A 15,451-nucleotide genomic window follows, 5' to 3' on the forward strand; every position below is an offset into this window, starting at 1 on the left:
GAAAATGATAAATCTGAGATTTACAAAGCAAAAGTGGTCGTATGACATACCAAAATGCTCAGAACTTTGTGGAGATCACTAATATGAAGTCAGATTACAAATTTTTCCAAATTTCCCACTTCCCACTAGGACGGGAAGTGGGAAGTGGGAAATTTCCCATATTTCCCATACCCACTTCCCAGTGGTATTTCCCACTCCGAAACCCTGGTTAAAATCCTGAATTGCATGAAAATAAATAAGAACGAAATTTTCAGCGAGATTCGATGCAAAAGCGAGGAATTGGGGTGAGTGAGCGGAGTTCGCTGGCCCTTTCGCTCCGGCGGCCTGGCAATTTTTTGACCTTTGACACGCTGTATCTCCAATACTTCTGCGCATTCAAGATGTGTACTTATAACAACTTTTGTTCATATTAGTTGATCTATCAAATAAGATAGGTTTCGTTGAAATCGGTGCGAGACCGTTGGGGACCACGCATGGTAAGTATTTACTCAATTTGGTTAGATTCTACAATTCAAGTTATAATGAAATCGACTTCTCATTCGTTATCATATCTACATGTTAATAATTATTCGTTTTTTTATAAAAATCAACCTTATCAATTGATTGCTGAAAGTATAATTAGTTACTAAAGTTTTCTTGTCCAGCTTATTAAATTTTGGGGTTTTGACTGGGAAAGTGGAAAAATGATTCCATTTGAAATTTTTGAAAAACTATAAAAATTTAAATAGAAAAAACATTTTGGCATTACAAATACATATTTATTACAAGCTTGCGGGATCCCATACATATTATGATACATACTTTATTAGTACAGGCGTACAATCATAACGTATTTTTCGAGTTCCAACGATTTCGATGTATGATATTTCAAAAGTTGCGTAATTTTCATGAGATTACGAATTGTTAATAAAATTTGCAAATAAAATATGCAGTTTTTGCTCTAGAAGCCCATATATGTGAATTTATTACGAATTTTAGGATATTGGCCAGAAATAATAAAAATTTGGTCAAGTATCAGTGGAAATTGCTCCAAGGATTGTTTGCATAGTATAAATTGTTCAGAGTGTAATGTATACAAATTGAATGGCAAGATCAAGAATATTTTTTCACAAAAATCTTTGAATTGATCAGGATTAATTAATCCAGAATGAATACGCCATACATGAATTAATGATAAAATCTTGATAATGGATTATTCATTTAATGCATATCAATTCAAATGCGCCCTCACTAACTGAATTAATATGTTTAAAATATCAAAAACCACGAATATAAACTTGTTTGTGAAATTATTACACAAAATAATTATCTTATGTATATTTCAGACTAAATAAATACGTAGTAAAACTATGTAAAGAAAATGAAATATATATGTTACGTGAGTTACGTCAAACAAGTTCATTAAATATAAAAATGACATTTTACAAACTTTCCTTTCTATCAACCACGAGATTCTTGTCACGAGGACGACCCTCAGCGAACGCTTTCATCATTGCATCACCCCGCGGGTCATAGCAAGTCTGTATTCCCATAAAAACATTAACAACCTCAGTAGATTATTATAGTAAATAAAAATCATAATTAATAAAAACTTACATCAAATCCACGGAATTCTACTCTTTCGAAACACTCAGAGAATGAGTATGCATCAGTCATTGTGAAAGTTTTTTCAACAGGATCACTGTCATAGTTGGAAAAGTTGCGGTTGAAGGCGACTGTCTTTTTCCCTATGAAAATTAAATGACAAATATTTATCAGTGTAAGGCAATTATCGCTGATTTATGTAACTATTAAATTACTAGAAGTTTTGTGGTGCTCGTGGCACCACGGTAATTTCTAATATGAAAATCAAATACGTTAAAACAACGTTCGTGGCGAGTGTATGTCAAGGGTGCGAGTGTATGTCATGCCCTTCCCGTCAAATAACATGAAACCATATTTTGGTATTGGTGGTAAGCGAATGTCCAGGGTACGGCAGTTTAGCTACGTAGTATGTGAGTGCTCCCCGCTGCTATCCCTGTAGTGTTAAATAAAGCATTGACGGGATGCGTTCCCACAGACGGACAGACGGCCAGAACTGGGTAAATATATAAGTTAATATTTGAATATCTGAATAGCTGACAATATCAGAATTCAGTATTCAGTATTGAATACTAAAACTGAAATTCAGTATTCGGTATTCAGTATTGAATACTGAATTCTTAATTCTTAATGCTGAATACTGAATTCTGAATACTGAATTCTGAATACTGAATACTGAATACTGAATTTTGAATACTGAATTCTGAATACTGAATTCTGAATACTGAATTCTGAGTACTGAATTCTGAATTCTGAATACTGAATACTGCATGCTGAATTCTGAATACTGAATCTGCTGATCTGGCTTCTCAGTAATTCATTGTAAGATAGGCTGAGAATAATACATAGAAGGGATAGAGCGTTACAGAATGACAGACAGACAGACAGACAGACAGAATTGGGTAAATATATAAGTGAATTGATTAAAATAATAATTACCGCTCCAAGCTGACATCCCTTCAAGGACTGCTTTAACATGGTTAACATCCCTCACAACGAAGATCTTGACATTTGCGGGATCCAACTTCCAAACCTGTAGAGCTTTTAATTCTTCCCGTAAACGACTTTTCCACACCCCCTGAGCCCCGCCATGTGTCGATATGTCTTCGTCACTGTCAAATACAAGCACACGCATTTTTAACTCCAAGTTGAATTTCTTGACAGATGGAAATATTTCCACAATTTTCGAAATATTCCAGTAACCCGAGCGGTGTAAGTATTTCAAATCAAGAGATTCGATATTTTTCATCTGATTTTGCCAAAATGTCCCAATGCTCGCTGGCAACGTATCCCCAACGTCGGTCATCCTTAAAGAAATATGTTTCAGGTTTGGGCATATCTCTGGCCGTAGGAAGCCATGGATGGGGCTTTTATCCTGGTAACAGTGGAGGCTGAGCGAGGTCAAATTTGGCAGCTGGGGGAGGTTGTACTGAAAATTAGGAGCATAATTTTAATTTAGTGAAATTTTAAATTTAAATATTTAACCTTACAATGCATAAATACCAGTCTTACCACATTTTGGTCGTCCCTTTTCGTGCCACTTCCCACCCAAAGTTTCAAATTTATCAGAGAATTTTTTATAGGTTCCAACATTGCGACAATTTCGTCAATGTCGACATACTCGACAGCTCTCTCCATCTGGTCCATGTCGCCCTTATGATCGTAATGGAGGATTTTCACCTTTGGACACTTCTTAAAACTTGGGCGTTCTCCTATCGGTAAAATCACCGTTTCCAAATTTGGCGCCATGTCGAGTACAAATTGTTGAATAGGAAGTCGTGAGTCGGCAAAACGGCATTTAATATTGACCGTGAATGATATCAAAGAAGGCAGCAGGATCTTATTTTGAAGATCGAGTACAGTGACATTATTCCCACTTGAATGAGTCGGCGTGATGCAGAGGTATTTTAGGTTTGAAAATTTATGGCTGTACATCATCCTGGGGAGTTCGGCGAGGAAGTGGTGGCTAGCGAAAAGTATCATTTCTTCCACACTGCCATGAATTAGTGCAACAAATGTAGGAAGGTTCCTGAAAAAAGCTTTGTCCAATTTGTTTTGATGTCCAATTTGTTTTGATGTTTTGATGGCCTTTTGGGGGCAGGAACATTTGTCAGTAATTTTTATCCTTTTGGCAAGATTGGGGTGAAATGGTGGAGGCCTGGGACGGAAAAGGTTACAGCAGGGCCAGGTTTTCTTGAGGTTGAGAAACGTATTTTTCCTTACGGCGCGAGCACCACCCTGCGTATTCCATGTTTGACAAACTAGCCGGGCTGATTTCAAGTCGGGAATGGATAAGGAAGAAAAAACCCTGTCCAGAACCTATGTAACACAGCAGATGGAAATTGAGTGACTTCAGCAAAATCTTAGACACTTTAGAATTTGAGAAACTAAATATTTACGATGGGATTCATCATGGCTTTCAACATTGCCTCGCAATCTGTATCATCCGCTAAAAATTGAAGCAAAAATTAAAATATGGTCAGATTTTAAAATTGGAATTGGAATTATTTCCATCGTTGTTTAAATTATTTTGCATTAATTATTAGATTGACATATTTTAATGCAATTTCTGCTTTAAGATTACCTGTGGTGGGTGACCTTTCCCTTTGCCCATTTAACCCCTGCCTGGTCTTCCTTCTTGTCAGCATTGTCGTATGAAATGTATGATATTTAAGTGGTAATACGTGCGAAATTGTAAATTTAGCAACTATTTAGAAGTTTAGAATTTTAAATAACAATTTGCCTCAATCTATTGAAACCGGTCAGCGAAACTCATAGCTATTTTTTTTTAATTTTAAATTCACACGTTCACGATGAGAACTGAAAGGCTCTGAATCGTATGCCGAACTGATCATCTCAAAGTAAAGTACACCTGATGAAAACCATCGCGACCTTTCCTTTTATTTTTTTACCTTTCTTATTAATAACATTGAGTTCAGAGTCCACCATAAATTCTTAGAAAGGGTAGAGGGCAACGTGCCGTGCAGAACCTACAAATTTTCAGAGAGTACCTGCAACAGGTTGAACTACGTAAACGGTGAAGAAAGGATTTACTAAGCATACATACTTACCTAAGCATACATAAGCATTTTTGCGGTTGAGTTTCATTTTGCTACATTTGGGGGTTTGGATGCATGGGGATGTACCCACAAACTAGCTTAAATTAGTTAATTGAATATTTGGCACCGTTTCTTTAAATAATCTCAACTTGCCCCTAGAGGGGTGTGCCTGGGCACACCCCATGAATAAATGGTAACACCAATATAGGGATAAATATTGACGTTCTAAGCTCAGTGTTCATAATATGTACTACATATGCCAACTTCGGAAATGAGCGAAACTAATAAGATTTCCACTACTTTCAATATATGGAACTCCTCCCCCTATGGGTGTGGTCAATGACAACTGGTCACATAAAATTTATTTATTGCTAACATGTTTCCTTTCTAAACATGAATCAAATTTGTATAGACTCCTGACCCCAAAATTAGAATAAAAATATTTATAACATGCATTAGGTAATTCCCACCAGTGACCACACCTCTTCAGGGGGCGTGACATTATTAGTTGATGCATCAAAAAAGTTTCCCGTGTAAATAGAATGACATTAGAATTAGCAAAAATTTGCAAAAAAATACGACCCCAGTTAGGATCGAACTCACGACCGCCTGTTGGGAGGCGTGACGTCATACCATTGGGCTATGGCAGCCCCGTTGAGATTAGTTTGTCCTTATCTTATCTTGTCTATAAATGGGCACTGAATATATGCAGTGTATTTAGTTATGGGGGTGGTTCAAACACCAATTTCTCCATGAAAAATTTCGAAATTTCAAAATTTGAAAAAAGATGACACTGGGGAATGGAATTATGTAAAGATTTTGCCTCTTGTCATTTTTCGATTCGATGCATCGTTTTGGCTGAAACCTTGTGCGACTTTTTCAACACCCACGCTGAATGCATATCTTATGCCTCGCAGGGCCCCACTTGAGCATATTCACATATGCTTTTTGAGACGGGGGCCCAGCTTTCCGGCTTTGCCTCACCTAAGAAAAAACAAAACCTACAGTGTGCAGTGTCTAGATAGCCCGAGTCAGGGCGTGTATTTTGTCGACCAGTCATTTTGCATTAGATTACTGTTAAAAGTTACATTTTTAGCCCGAACAAAGGGATTACGTACCCGTGTTGCCTGTCCGTCTGTCTTTAGATAACTTTTGAATTTCACCCGGGTGTGGTGACCCATACCGATTTTCAAATTTTGTAAGAGGAGGAGAGGACGCAAGAGGAGCTTTATTAAGCCGTTGGGGAGCTTAATCAAGCGCAGCGGCTTTATAAATCGCAATTGATCGGCTTAATAAGGCTCCTCTTGCGCCGAATTAAGCGTTGTTCCCCTGACTGACATACGTCTTTGATGGCTGGCTACTAATGAAAGAATGTAAAGTGAAAATGTAAATCTTCATTCGGAGTTAAGATATTCCTTCACGTTACCCTATATGGCGCCCCCACTGATTTTAAAATGTTCCCCCAGAAGTCAGAAAATAAGTGACAAATTCCTTGGTTCGGGCTACACAAAACAGTACTAAGAGGTTTTCTTAAATGAGATATTTGCAAATTAAACTTCTTATTTCTTCATAAGAAGCCATTTGACGAGTATGTAAAAAAATCGCCTTGTAACAAATTCTCATAATCGGTAAGGATCACAAACTAGACAACTGGGATTGATTTTGTTTTAAATTTGACTTTACTGTATTTATCTGCAAGTCATTAGCAATCTCTAAACCAAATATAAGCTGGATTGGAGGATCTAAAAAAAATTAGCATGGTTGACCTAATGGGGTATCTCCGGGGGAAATTTTTTCAATTTCTCTTCATATTCTTGCATTAGAAGCCATCAGAGGCCTATATGCCAAATTTCAATGTTCTTGGACAATATTTGAAAATCGGTGAGGGTCACCCCATAGGGTACCTAGGGGTGAAAATTTTCCAAATTTCACTCCACATACATATTTCTTTCATTAGAAGCCATCAATGACTTATGTACCAAATTTCAGCTTTCTACACCAAAACTTCAAAATGGTCGTACGACCATTTTGAAGTTTTGGTGCACCCCCATCATCTATACATATGACCCCCACCGGTCAACCACTGGAGCGATTTGCCTCATCTTCGAACGTGACTCGTACTTTTATTATATAAACATGTGGTGAAAATTTCAACCAGATTGGATAAGTTCAGTTAGTTATCGTTAGACGGATAGACAGACGGACGGACATGACGTTACATAAGCCCTGACTCGGATTAAAAAGTAGTTGTCAGCGCCTATCCTAGGGTTGGTCCGGCCTGTGGAATGTCTAAAAAGTACGGCCGGTATATGATACAGGTTATTTAATAAATGATCTACTTATCTACGCGAATACTATAAGTACATGAGGTCCACAGAAGTTTGACGTTATTTTTAGAAAAACGTTTTCTAAATATATTTAATAACATCTATTTGTTCCGTTTAATGATTTTAAAGCATGAAAATTATTAATATACTGAATCTAGTTAATTTATGAATGTTATTATTGTATGGTTACATCATCCAATTTTCCCACATGCGCATCCTGCAAGGTAACATAACTATAATTTCTGATAACAACTACTAGTTGTTATCAAAAATATTCCGAATTTGTCATCCTTGGATACGAAAAGGACGCATTAAAAAAAATGCTGGAAATTCCATAAAACTATGCAAAAGTGGGTGTGGGTCTGGGCAAAAAAAATGACCATCGTCACAATGTGGCCCAGCCACAATTTTGTGTATACAAAGCTGATGATATGCTTGATTTTTGTGTGCATATTCCAGCGAGGCCACATTTTGACGATGGCAGTTATTTTAGGGAGAAAGTGGGGGTACAATTATTTCAAAAGCGGATTTCATTCTTTGAAGAAGAAGGAAATTAAGTTAGAGAATGCTGTAACTATTTTGCCTCTTGCCATTTTTCGATTAGATGCATCGTTTTGGCTCAAACCTTGTGGGAGTTTTTGAACCATGTACGAATGCATACTCTGCTTCGCCGGGCCCCACTTGAGCATATTCACATATGCTATGCATATATTAAATTTATTGTTAATTGACACCTTTGTTTCTTTTCGTCGTTTGTTAGATTACCCATCTATTGGTGGGGGAACAATAACTGGGCTATCGCCGTCCTCCTCGAGATTGATAGGAATGTGTGACGTGTCGAGTTTCCTCCCAATAATAACCACTTCTTCATCATCATCCTCCATCGCTTGTTCTTGAACGATATCTGAGGAGAGAACTGCACGTCTGATTCTTTTGATGACGTTGTCTCGGTCCACAACGTCGATAGGGAAGAGCTGTTTAATCTTGCATGTAATCCGTTTATCAGATCCTCCAATGGGTACGAACGGCAATCTCATTCCATACTATCAATTTGAGACGTCCGTATGCCGCCATTCATCCGATACTGACCCATCATCCTCCAGTCAATATTTTAAAGAAATAATAGAAAAATAGTTCACGGGAAGTTTTGGTTGCATTTGTTAGATAAGTCAGGCTAGTGTTTCATCTTTGCAGCATAATTATAATTTTATGCGACTTGCAAAGTAAACAATCCATTCATTTTGTAATTATAGGTTTTAGTTTTACTGCAATTTTCATCGGTAGTATTAATTACAAACGTGATTGCTTTTTAATGCATTTTTGTCAAAAAATAAATTCTGGTAAAAAGTTCACAAAAAATCTGGAAAAATGTTTACAGTTTACATTTTTTGATTTGCGTTGTTTTCATGTAATTTGGCACAATGGTTGCAAGCTACAGGATTCATTATCGATTTTTTGAGGTATGAGGGGGGAATTGAGCCAAATTTCTCACCTATGAGCAAATATGACTCAAAGTAATTAAATTTTAAATTTGCCCATTAAATTGTTAGAATATTGATTAAAATCTGTCAGAAGGGTAATTAATTTTTAATTTGGATAATTTCATATTAAATATTGTTCAATACGGGATTTAAGGTGCAGAATTTGACATAATTTCCTCAAATAAATGGCCAACATATAGAAAATATGCAGTTTTTATGAAAAATTGCATTGAACAGTGCAAAAATATCGCAAATTTTCAAATTTATTATAATGTGTACCAGACTTTATTTTCGGAAAAATGTGTTGTAAATCCCTTAACTTTGTAATGAATGATCCTAAAACACTATGTTGCAATCATAAAATATTATTATTGGGTGAATGAATTATTTTGGTTTTACGCTACATAAAATATTGCTACAGACATTTTCTATAAGAGCTTAGAACTATATTCAATTTTTACGAATCAAGTACTATACAGGGATTTGTCTGGGGGGTTGGCCCCAGGGGTGTGCTTCTTGGTACAATTGACTGAATTTGAGATAGTACATAATGTGGGTACATATTTCATTAGCTTGTTTTCAAAATTTCATCCAAATCGCCCCATAATTAGGAAAAGCGCTGCAAAAGCGCTGCTTACAAATATTTACAACGTTCTTTCGCCATGCAGCGCTTTTGTCAATAATGAAGCGATCTTGATAAAACTTTGAATATAAAGTAGTAATGTATGCGTCAACAATATCCGATCCAGTTGGGACATCTTCGAAAGTATTTCTACGCCTCGACCACACCCATTAGCGACCCCCATGGGGTTGTCTTGGTGGAGTTTTATATTCCGGATATTGTAGATGCATGTTTAAATAGCTTATGTTCTAAATTTATCAAGATCGCTTCAGTATTGACATATTCATATTTATGTGTTTCATATTTCATAAGATGCCCCATATACACCACTTCAATAGTTGTCACAATAGTTCTTAATGACCTTATCAAATGACCTCAGGTCATAATCATCTGTGGTATATCTGCAGGAGGAAAATGTTGAAAAATTTAATTATTTATGTAATGCCTCTTCATAAATATTTGAAATCCCAACATGTTAATCGCTGATAAAAAAGCGCCAGAGAACCACCCCCCAGGGGGGTGTGGTTTTAGTTGTTTGAGGTCACCCTTGGGATACCCCTTATCTGCTAGACAATAATTGGTATCGAATGACATGGTTTACTTTGATAATGACGAAACCCCTGAAAACCACACCCACAGGGGGGAGTGGTTTTACAAAATTGGAGATGCACATCGGGATGGCCTTTCGTCACTGAAAAATAATTGGTGTCGCATGGCATGGTTTACTATAATAATGATGAAAGCGCTGACGACCACACCCACTTGTGGGTGTGGTTTTTTTTAAATTACGAGATGTCCATCATGTTCGTCTGTCTTTCCTGAAAAATTATTGGTGTCACATGACATGGTTTACAAAATTAACCACAAAAGCGCTGGAAACCACACCCACTAGGGGGAGTGGTTGTTTGTTGTTGGGGTCACCATTGGAACCGCCTTTTCTCGCTGAAGAAATATTTGTGTCGCATGTTACATTATGCTTAAACATTCAAGAAATCGCTGAAAGCCACACCCCCAACCACACCCATTGGCTCTGTGACCTATTGACCATTCTGGTCACTGCAAATACTTCAGTGAACTTCTTGGATTTTGAAATTTTGAATTTAACAAAGATTTGACATTCTTAGCAAATTAATAAATTTTAGTCAATTTTTGACCTTATGACCTGCATTCTAGGTCATCCAGGTCATAATTTTTAAAAATTGTAAATCAAAATTAGTGCCCCTGACCTAAGGTTTCCAAAACATTTAAAATTTTGAAAATCGGTTAAGAATTGCTAAAGTTAGAAAAATTTCCAATTTACAATGTTATTAGTTATGGGAAATTCCAGCCGCCTATTATTCTTGGACGTACCATAGAAGGTGTGCACCTCCCCTCAAATTCAATCCTGACAAACATTCTGTTCTAAGTACATGCTTTGCTATCGGATATGATAAAACAATTATCTGGGATCACAAATATGTAAAAATTGTGAAAATCGAGCAGAATTGGATTTTTGGCGACATTAAACTTGGGAGAAAATGGCTTTTTTTCGTGTTTTGCACATCTTTGAAAGGGTGTGGCGGTCGCGAATGGGACTATCATTAATAGGAGTCGGCAATTAGCCTTTAATGTGCTACCGCCGCGGATCGGACTATCTCTAAATTATGAGTAGTTCGATCCCCCTACACAGTACAGTACATCATTAATAGGACATCAAACCGTTTTAGTGTTATGCTACACTCGCTTAGCGCTTCAACGTATGCGAAGGGCATCAAGATCTGTTGTTGGCAAGTTCGGAAGCTCTCTTCCTAAGTAAGTAGCGATTCACAAATGTAGATATCTGGATACATTTAGTGTGCGAAGTGACCAGCCTACATGGAACTGGTTGCAAAATATTATGGTATCTGGCATATTATCCGACGTAGTTGGCCGATCAGACAATTTTTTTATTTTGTTTTCTTGCAAAATCATAATGTTGGGAAAAATTGCAACTTTATTTTTTAAAATAAAGTTGACAAACCTATGTATGAATGCGGATTTGTTGTTTATGGCGACGAACTCTCCGTTCGTATTAGATTGAAGCCTGGGACGTGTATCAGTATGTAACTACTAATATTTTCATGTCGCTTCCGCAATGAAAATGTTTCCAACTTAAATACCTTTCCGACCTTTGATCGAGCTCTTAAGACGGGATGAAAGGCACCTGATATAGGTTCTCGTATTTTTATCAGGGTTCAAGACAGTGTTTCGGGTGGATTAATCCAAGTGGATTTAATGGCCGGATTTAATGGATTCAATGGGATATATCCACTCGTATGTCAGTGGAGTTAATGGCATTAATGGATTTAATGGATTTAATTAAATTTGGGGTATTTTGATACACTGTTGTAATGATAAATACCATGAAATCAAATTTCCAGGAATTGAAAAAGAAGTTCGAACAAAAGTACAAAAATTTAGCAAATGTTAACTGCACACTTACACTTCAATTCCGTGTTTATTTCTGGTCATTCCTGCCATGGATTGCATTATAGATTGTTTTTTAGCTCAATAATTTGATTTTATTATAAATAAGTGGCAATTCAAATCATATCTAATAATTTGGCAATATCATCGTCATTTAAAAATATCTTTGCCATCCTGATTATCACGATGTGAGGGCAACTCAAAATGCCCCAAAATTGATTAAATCCGTTTAAATCCACTGGCCTGGATTTTATCAAAAAAGGTGGATTTAAAGAAACACTGGTTCAAGATGACACTAATGGAAAGTATATATCTAACTTTATATAAAGTCCTGTAGCCTTTCCTATTTTAGAAAATCCACTAACTTGACAACCTAACAAGCCCCGACAAATAAACCAGACCAATCGCACGCCTCATCGATCCCTTACCTCATAAAAATTGCAAAGTATCCCAAAAATTAGGACCACGTAGACCACTAATTGTGTTACCAGGCTTGTGTTACCAGGCTTGACACCTTTTTATGCCACAGTTTCACCCAAGCTACAAAATCTAATTTATTTAACATGGTTAGAAATTAATGTGGTTTTGTGATAATTGTAATTTTGTAATGTCCTAGATATTTCTAAATAGGATGTACAAATCAAGAAGAGGCGGTTTGATATGTCTTTACTACATGTAGCAATACGAATTGTAAAAATAAATGTTTCAAAATAATTTTAAATTTTTAAACTGTTCAAGAAATTTAGAACTTTCAAATTTTAAGTGGTTATAGTGCACTAAGATTTAATTTCGAATCATGTGTTAGTAGTGTTGTATTTTATTTAAAATAAAACTTGTGTTGTATGACAAATTTTGAATTAATCCGATTTACTCGTTGTACTAAAATGGGCCAATTTTATTGTCCGCCTGGATAGAGTACATCACTGCAGAATCCAATATTCTTTGATATGGTGACAAATTGGTCCGGTCCATCATGACGCTGAGCAATCCACTAATTCCCCGGCGTAAAATATAAGCTCGGTCGTAATTATGCGTCGCAATGAAGGCCTTATCCAACCGCACATGGTTTGCCACCACCTGAGCTGCGATAACATCCGGCGTCATGTCGTCACAGGCTCCTCGTAACGTTTTCCAAGTCGCCTCAATTGCAGTTATGCATTGTTCCACGAGCCAAGATGGAAACTCAGTCCCCGCAACGATTTTAAAAATCTCGCCAAAAAATCCGTCCATTTTCTTGTCCGATTCTAAATGTGCCGCCGTTACGACAAATTTTCGAATAAGGTCTTCTTTTCCTGCCATATCGTCTCTATAGAGACAACGATTAACGATCCAGTCGCTAATAACGCCGCAATGTTTACAATCTCCTGATATGTAAGGTGTTAAAGATGTCAATGTCGTCAAAGATGACCAGTCGTCGTTATGCAAACACCCCCGTTTTCCCGAGTGGGCTATTTTGCTAGTTATAAAAGCGGCATGATTCCCTTTAGCGGCGAAAGCGGCATATCTTGAACTAGTCAAATGTTTTGTTTCCGCTAATTGGGTGAATGCACGGTAATGAGGTACAACAGTGTACCATGCGCATGATCCAATCGCTACATCTAACGCCCATTCGTGACTCTTATCCCCAGCGATGCATCTGCAAGTCGCCACCTCGTCGATACAAGCGGCGCATGCGTACGCGTAATTCGTCACAGCCTCCAATCCGCCGTATCTCGCAGCAATCTGTGGAATATAGTTTAGAATGAATTAGTAAATATCAAAATTTTAATTAATTCAGAAATTCTTACATGAATTTCGTTCATAGGTTCGATTGCCCGGATATCGTGAAAAACGTCTATAAGTTCGTTGTTCCGAATAATTATGTCGATCGCTTTCCTAATCGAGGGACATATCGAGGTCCCCTGCGGTGTCCAAATTTCATCCGTAGGAACAACAACACCTTTACCCTGGAGGACGAAGGGAAATTTGAAGTAGACCGGCATTGCCGCCTCCCACCATCTACACTCAAGAAATTCATACGGCGTAATATTTTTCCCAGTAGTTGGCGCAACCTACATTTTCCCCGCTTTACACGAAGCCAATAAATCATTCTTGTGCTGCATGAGTGCTGCTACCATTATGAGTTCATCCATCTCAGGGGGAAAGCGAGACCCCTGAACTTTCGTTGAATCAATGCTAGCCGCCAAGTAGGATTCGATACCCCCCATTTTCGGGTCTTCCATTGTACCCACGTAATCTACGCAGGTCGTGAGGCATAAGGCAGACGCACAGACGGACAAATTGACTATGTCGAAGCCACGGAGAAACATGAAAATTTGGCAGGAGAAATAATAATCGCGGACAGCGCGAGAATTGAAATCTGCAAGCCGCATTATTCCGAGGGTTTTGTAATGGTTGAAAATTTCAGGACCCTCAGAACCCTTGGGAAGTAGGAGGGGGAATGAAACGAATGAGAAGGCCTCCTTGCCCTCGTTGATACACGTTTTGTTGTCAAAATAATCCTGTATGATCCTCTTGAAGTTGACATCGATTCTGTTCCCATTGAAATATTGTTTGCGAGCAAAGGTCGCTTGTAGAAGGGCATTGGCCTCGGTCAACCCTTTATTGTCGGTGGTTATCGGGGCATCGCCATATGGTATGTAAGGGTGCGGTCCAATCAAATAGTCGTCATTTGGTTGTAACTTGATTGAACGGATATCCCTTGAGACGTCATGGAACTCCTCGCTGATGGAGGCCATTAACCAAGCGCTGTCCGCGTCCGGGGAATATTTTTTGGGGACACGGACACCTCTAACTGTGTCCGAAGGATTTTCCATCCTTTTCCAGATGGAATCGTAGAAGGGTTTGTATGACGCGTAGGTCGTCATCCTGTAGTCAAATTTTGAAATATTAGCTAATTATAGTGTCTTGTCAATGTATTATGGTTTTTAAAATTTCTGGGTGAAAACTGTGTTAAAAATAAACAGAGATACGCTTTATATAATTCCATTACTTGCTTTAATTTTACTTGCGTTTATTGCTTTGTTCTTCGTATCCTATCTTTACACAGTAGCGAAAGTTACAACTGCCATATTGAAACTGTTAAACCAGTTTAAAAAATAATAATCAGTATAAAATGATTTATTTCTAGACCTTTTTCGTTTCGTCCAGCACATATCAACTGACATCCAATTCGTAATTGATCAAGATATTCTTTCTCCATACTGTATACCGCTTTATTCTTTGTGATTATTTAGAATATAAATTGAATACCGAATCATGCAGAAAGCCTAAAGCGTACCTAGCTTTATGAAACTGGTCATAAAAACTGTGGAACACAATTAATATGAACTGCTACCTCATTTAGCATATGTAGCGCTGGTAAAAAAATTTTTTATTGCACAGCTTATTGCGCAATTTACCTGGTTTTTTACCTGGTTTGTTTAAGTAGGGACATGCTGAGCCGAGACTCTTTATAAATTCCCAGACATTAAATACAAATTAATGCCAGAAATACACATACTATATCTTTATAATGGAACTTGCCATGTAAATAAAGCATGTTCTTGTGTAATTATGTAATGGCAGAAATACTTATATTAATACTTATAAGTAATTTGTCATGGAAATGAAGCATGTATAGTTAGGAATTTATTGGCAGTTGTCTTGTAATCTGCGTAAATATCTAAGACGGATTTTATTGCTTAACGAATTTGCGTTACGTGGAATTATATAAGTATGTAATTATTTTTTTACTATATTCTTCATGTATGCCGGAGATCATATCCAATGATATATCACTAATGTACGTTCAATAGTGTGTTTACAGTTTACCATGTATGTCTGGCACATACGTTCTCACGAAACAATTGTACATTCAGTCGGTTTCTTGCGTCTACAAAATATAGGCGACCACTGCAATTATGGGAAGATTGGCTGGAAAATTATTCAATTAGA

The 15,451-nt window shown here is 37.2% G+C and overlaps 1 protein-coding gene across 2 annotated transcripts; it reads right to left on the reverse strand.

The window, feature by feature from the left end:
• Window positions 1–952: 952 nt before the first annotated feature.
• Window positions 953–4,413, reverse strand: LOC118439049. 2 transcript variants are annotated; one of them, XM_035860066.1, is made up of 6 exons: window positions 4,166–4,413; window positions 3,981–4,030; window positions 3,094–3,900; window positions 2,521–3,010; window positions 1,597–1,727; window positions 953–1,520 (listed from the first exon to the last, which is right to left on the reverse strand). In XM_035860066.1, the coding sequence occupies exons 1-6, from the start codon at window positions 4,227–4,229 to the stop codon at window positions 1,422–1,424; spliced, it is 1,641 nt and encodes a 546-aa protein (XP_035715959.1). In that variant the 5' UTR covers window positions 4,230–4,413; the 3' UTR covers window positions 953–1,421. The 2 variants fall into 2 exon arrangements, 1 of the variants encoding a protein (XP_035715959.1); XR_004837207.1 differs by lacking the exon at window positions 953–1,520 and adding an exon at window positions 1,800–2,017 and having other exon boundaries at window positions 1,604–1,727.
• Window positions 4,414–15,451: the final 11,038 nt, after the last annotated feature.

This window comes from Folsomia candida, unplaced genomic scaffold (assembly GCF_002217175.1).
Source record: "Folsomia candida strain VU population unplaced genomic scaffold, ASM221717v1 Fcan01_Sc030, whole genome shotgun sequence".
In the NCBI taxonomy this organism is placed as follows: Eukaryota; Metazoa; Arthropoda; class Collembola; order Entomobryomorpha; family Isotomidae; genus Folsomia; species Folsomia candida.

Coding starts and splice junctions, on each gene's coding strand:
- LOC118439049 (XM_035860066.1), bottom strand. CDS start 4,229: ATGCTGACAAGAAGGAAGACCAGGCAGGGGTTAAATGGGCAAAGGGAA. Junction 3,011..3,093: donor AAAGGGACGACCAAAATGTG/GTAAGACTGGTA, acceptor CCTAATTTTCAG/TACAACCTCCCCCAGCTGCC. Junction 1,728..2,520: donor AGGGATGTCAGCTTGGAGCG/GTAATTATTATT, acceptor TAATTTTCATAG/GGAAAAAGACAGTCGCCTTC.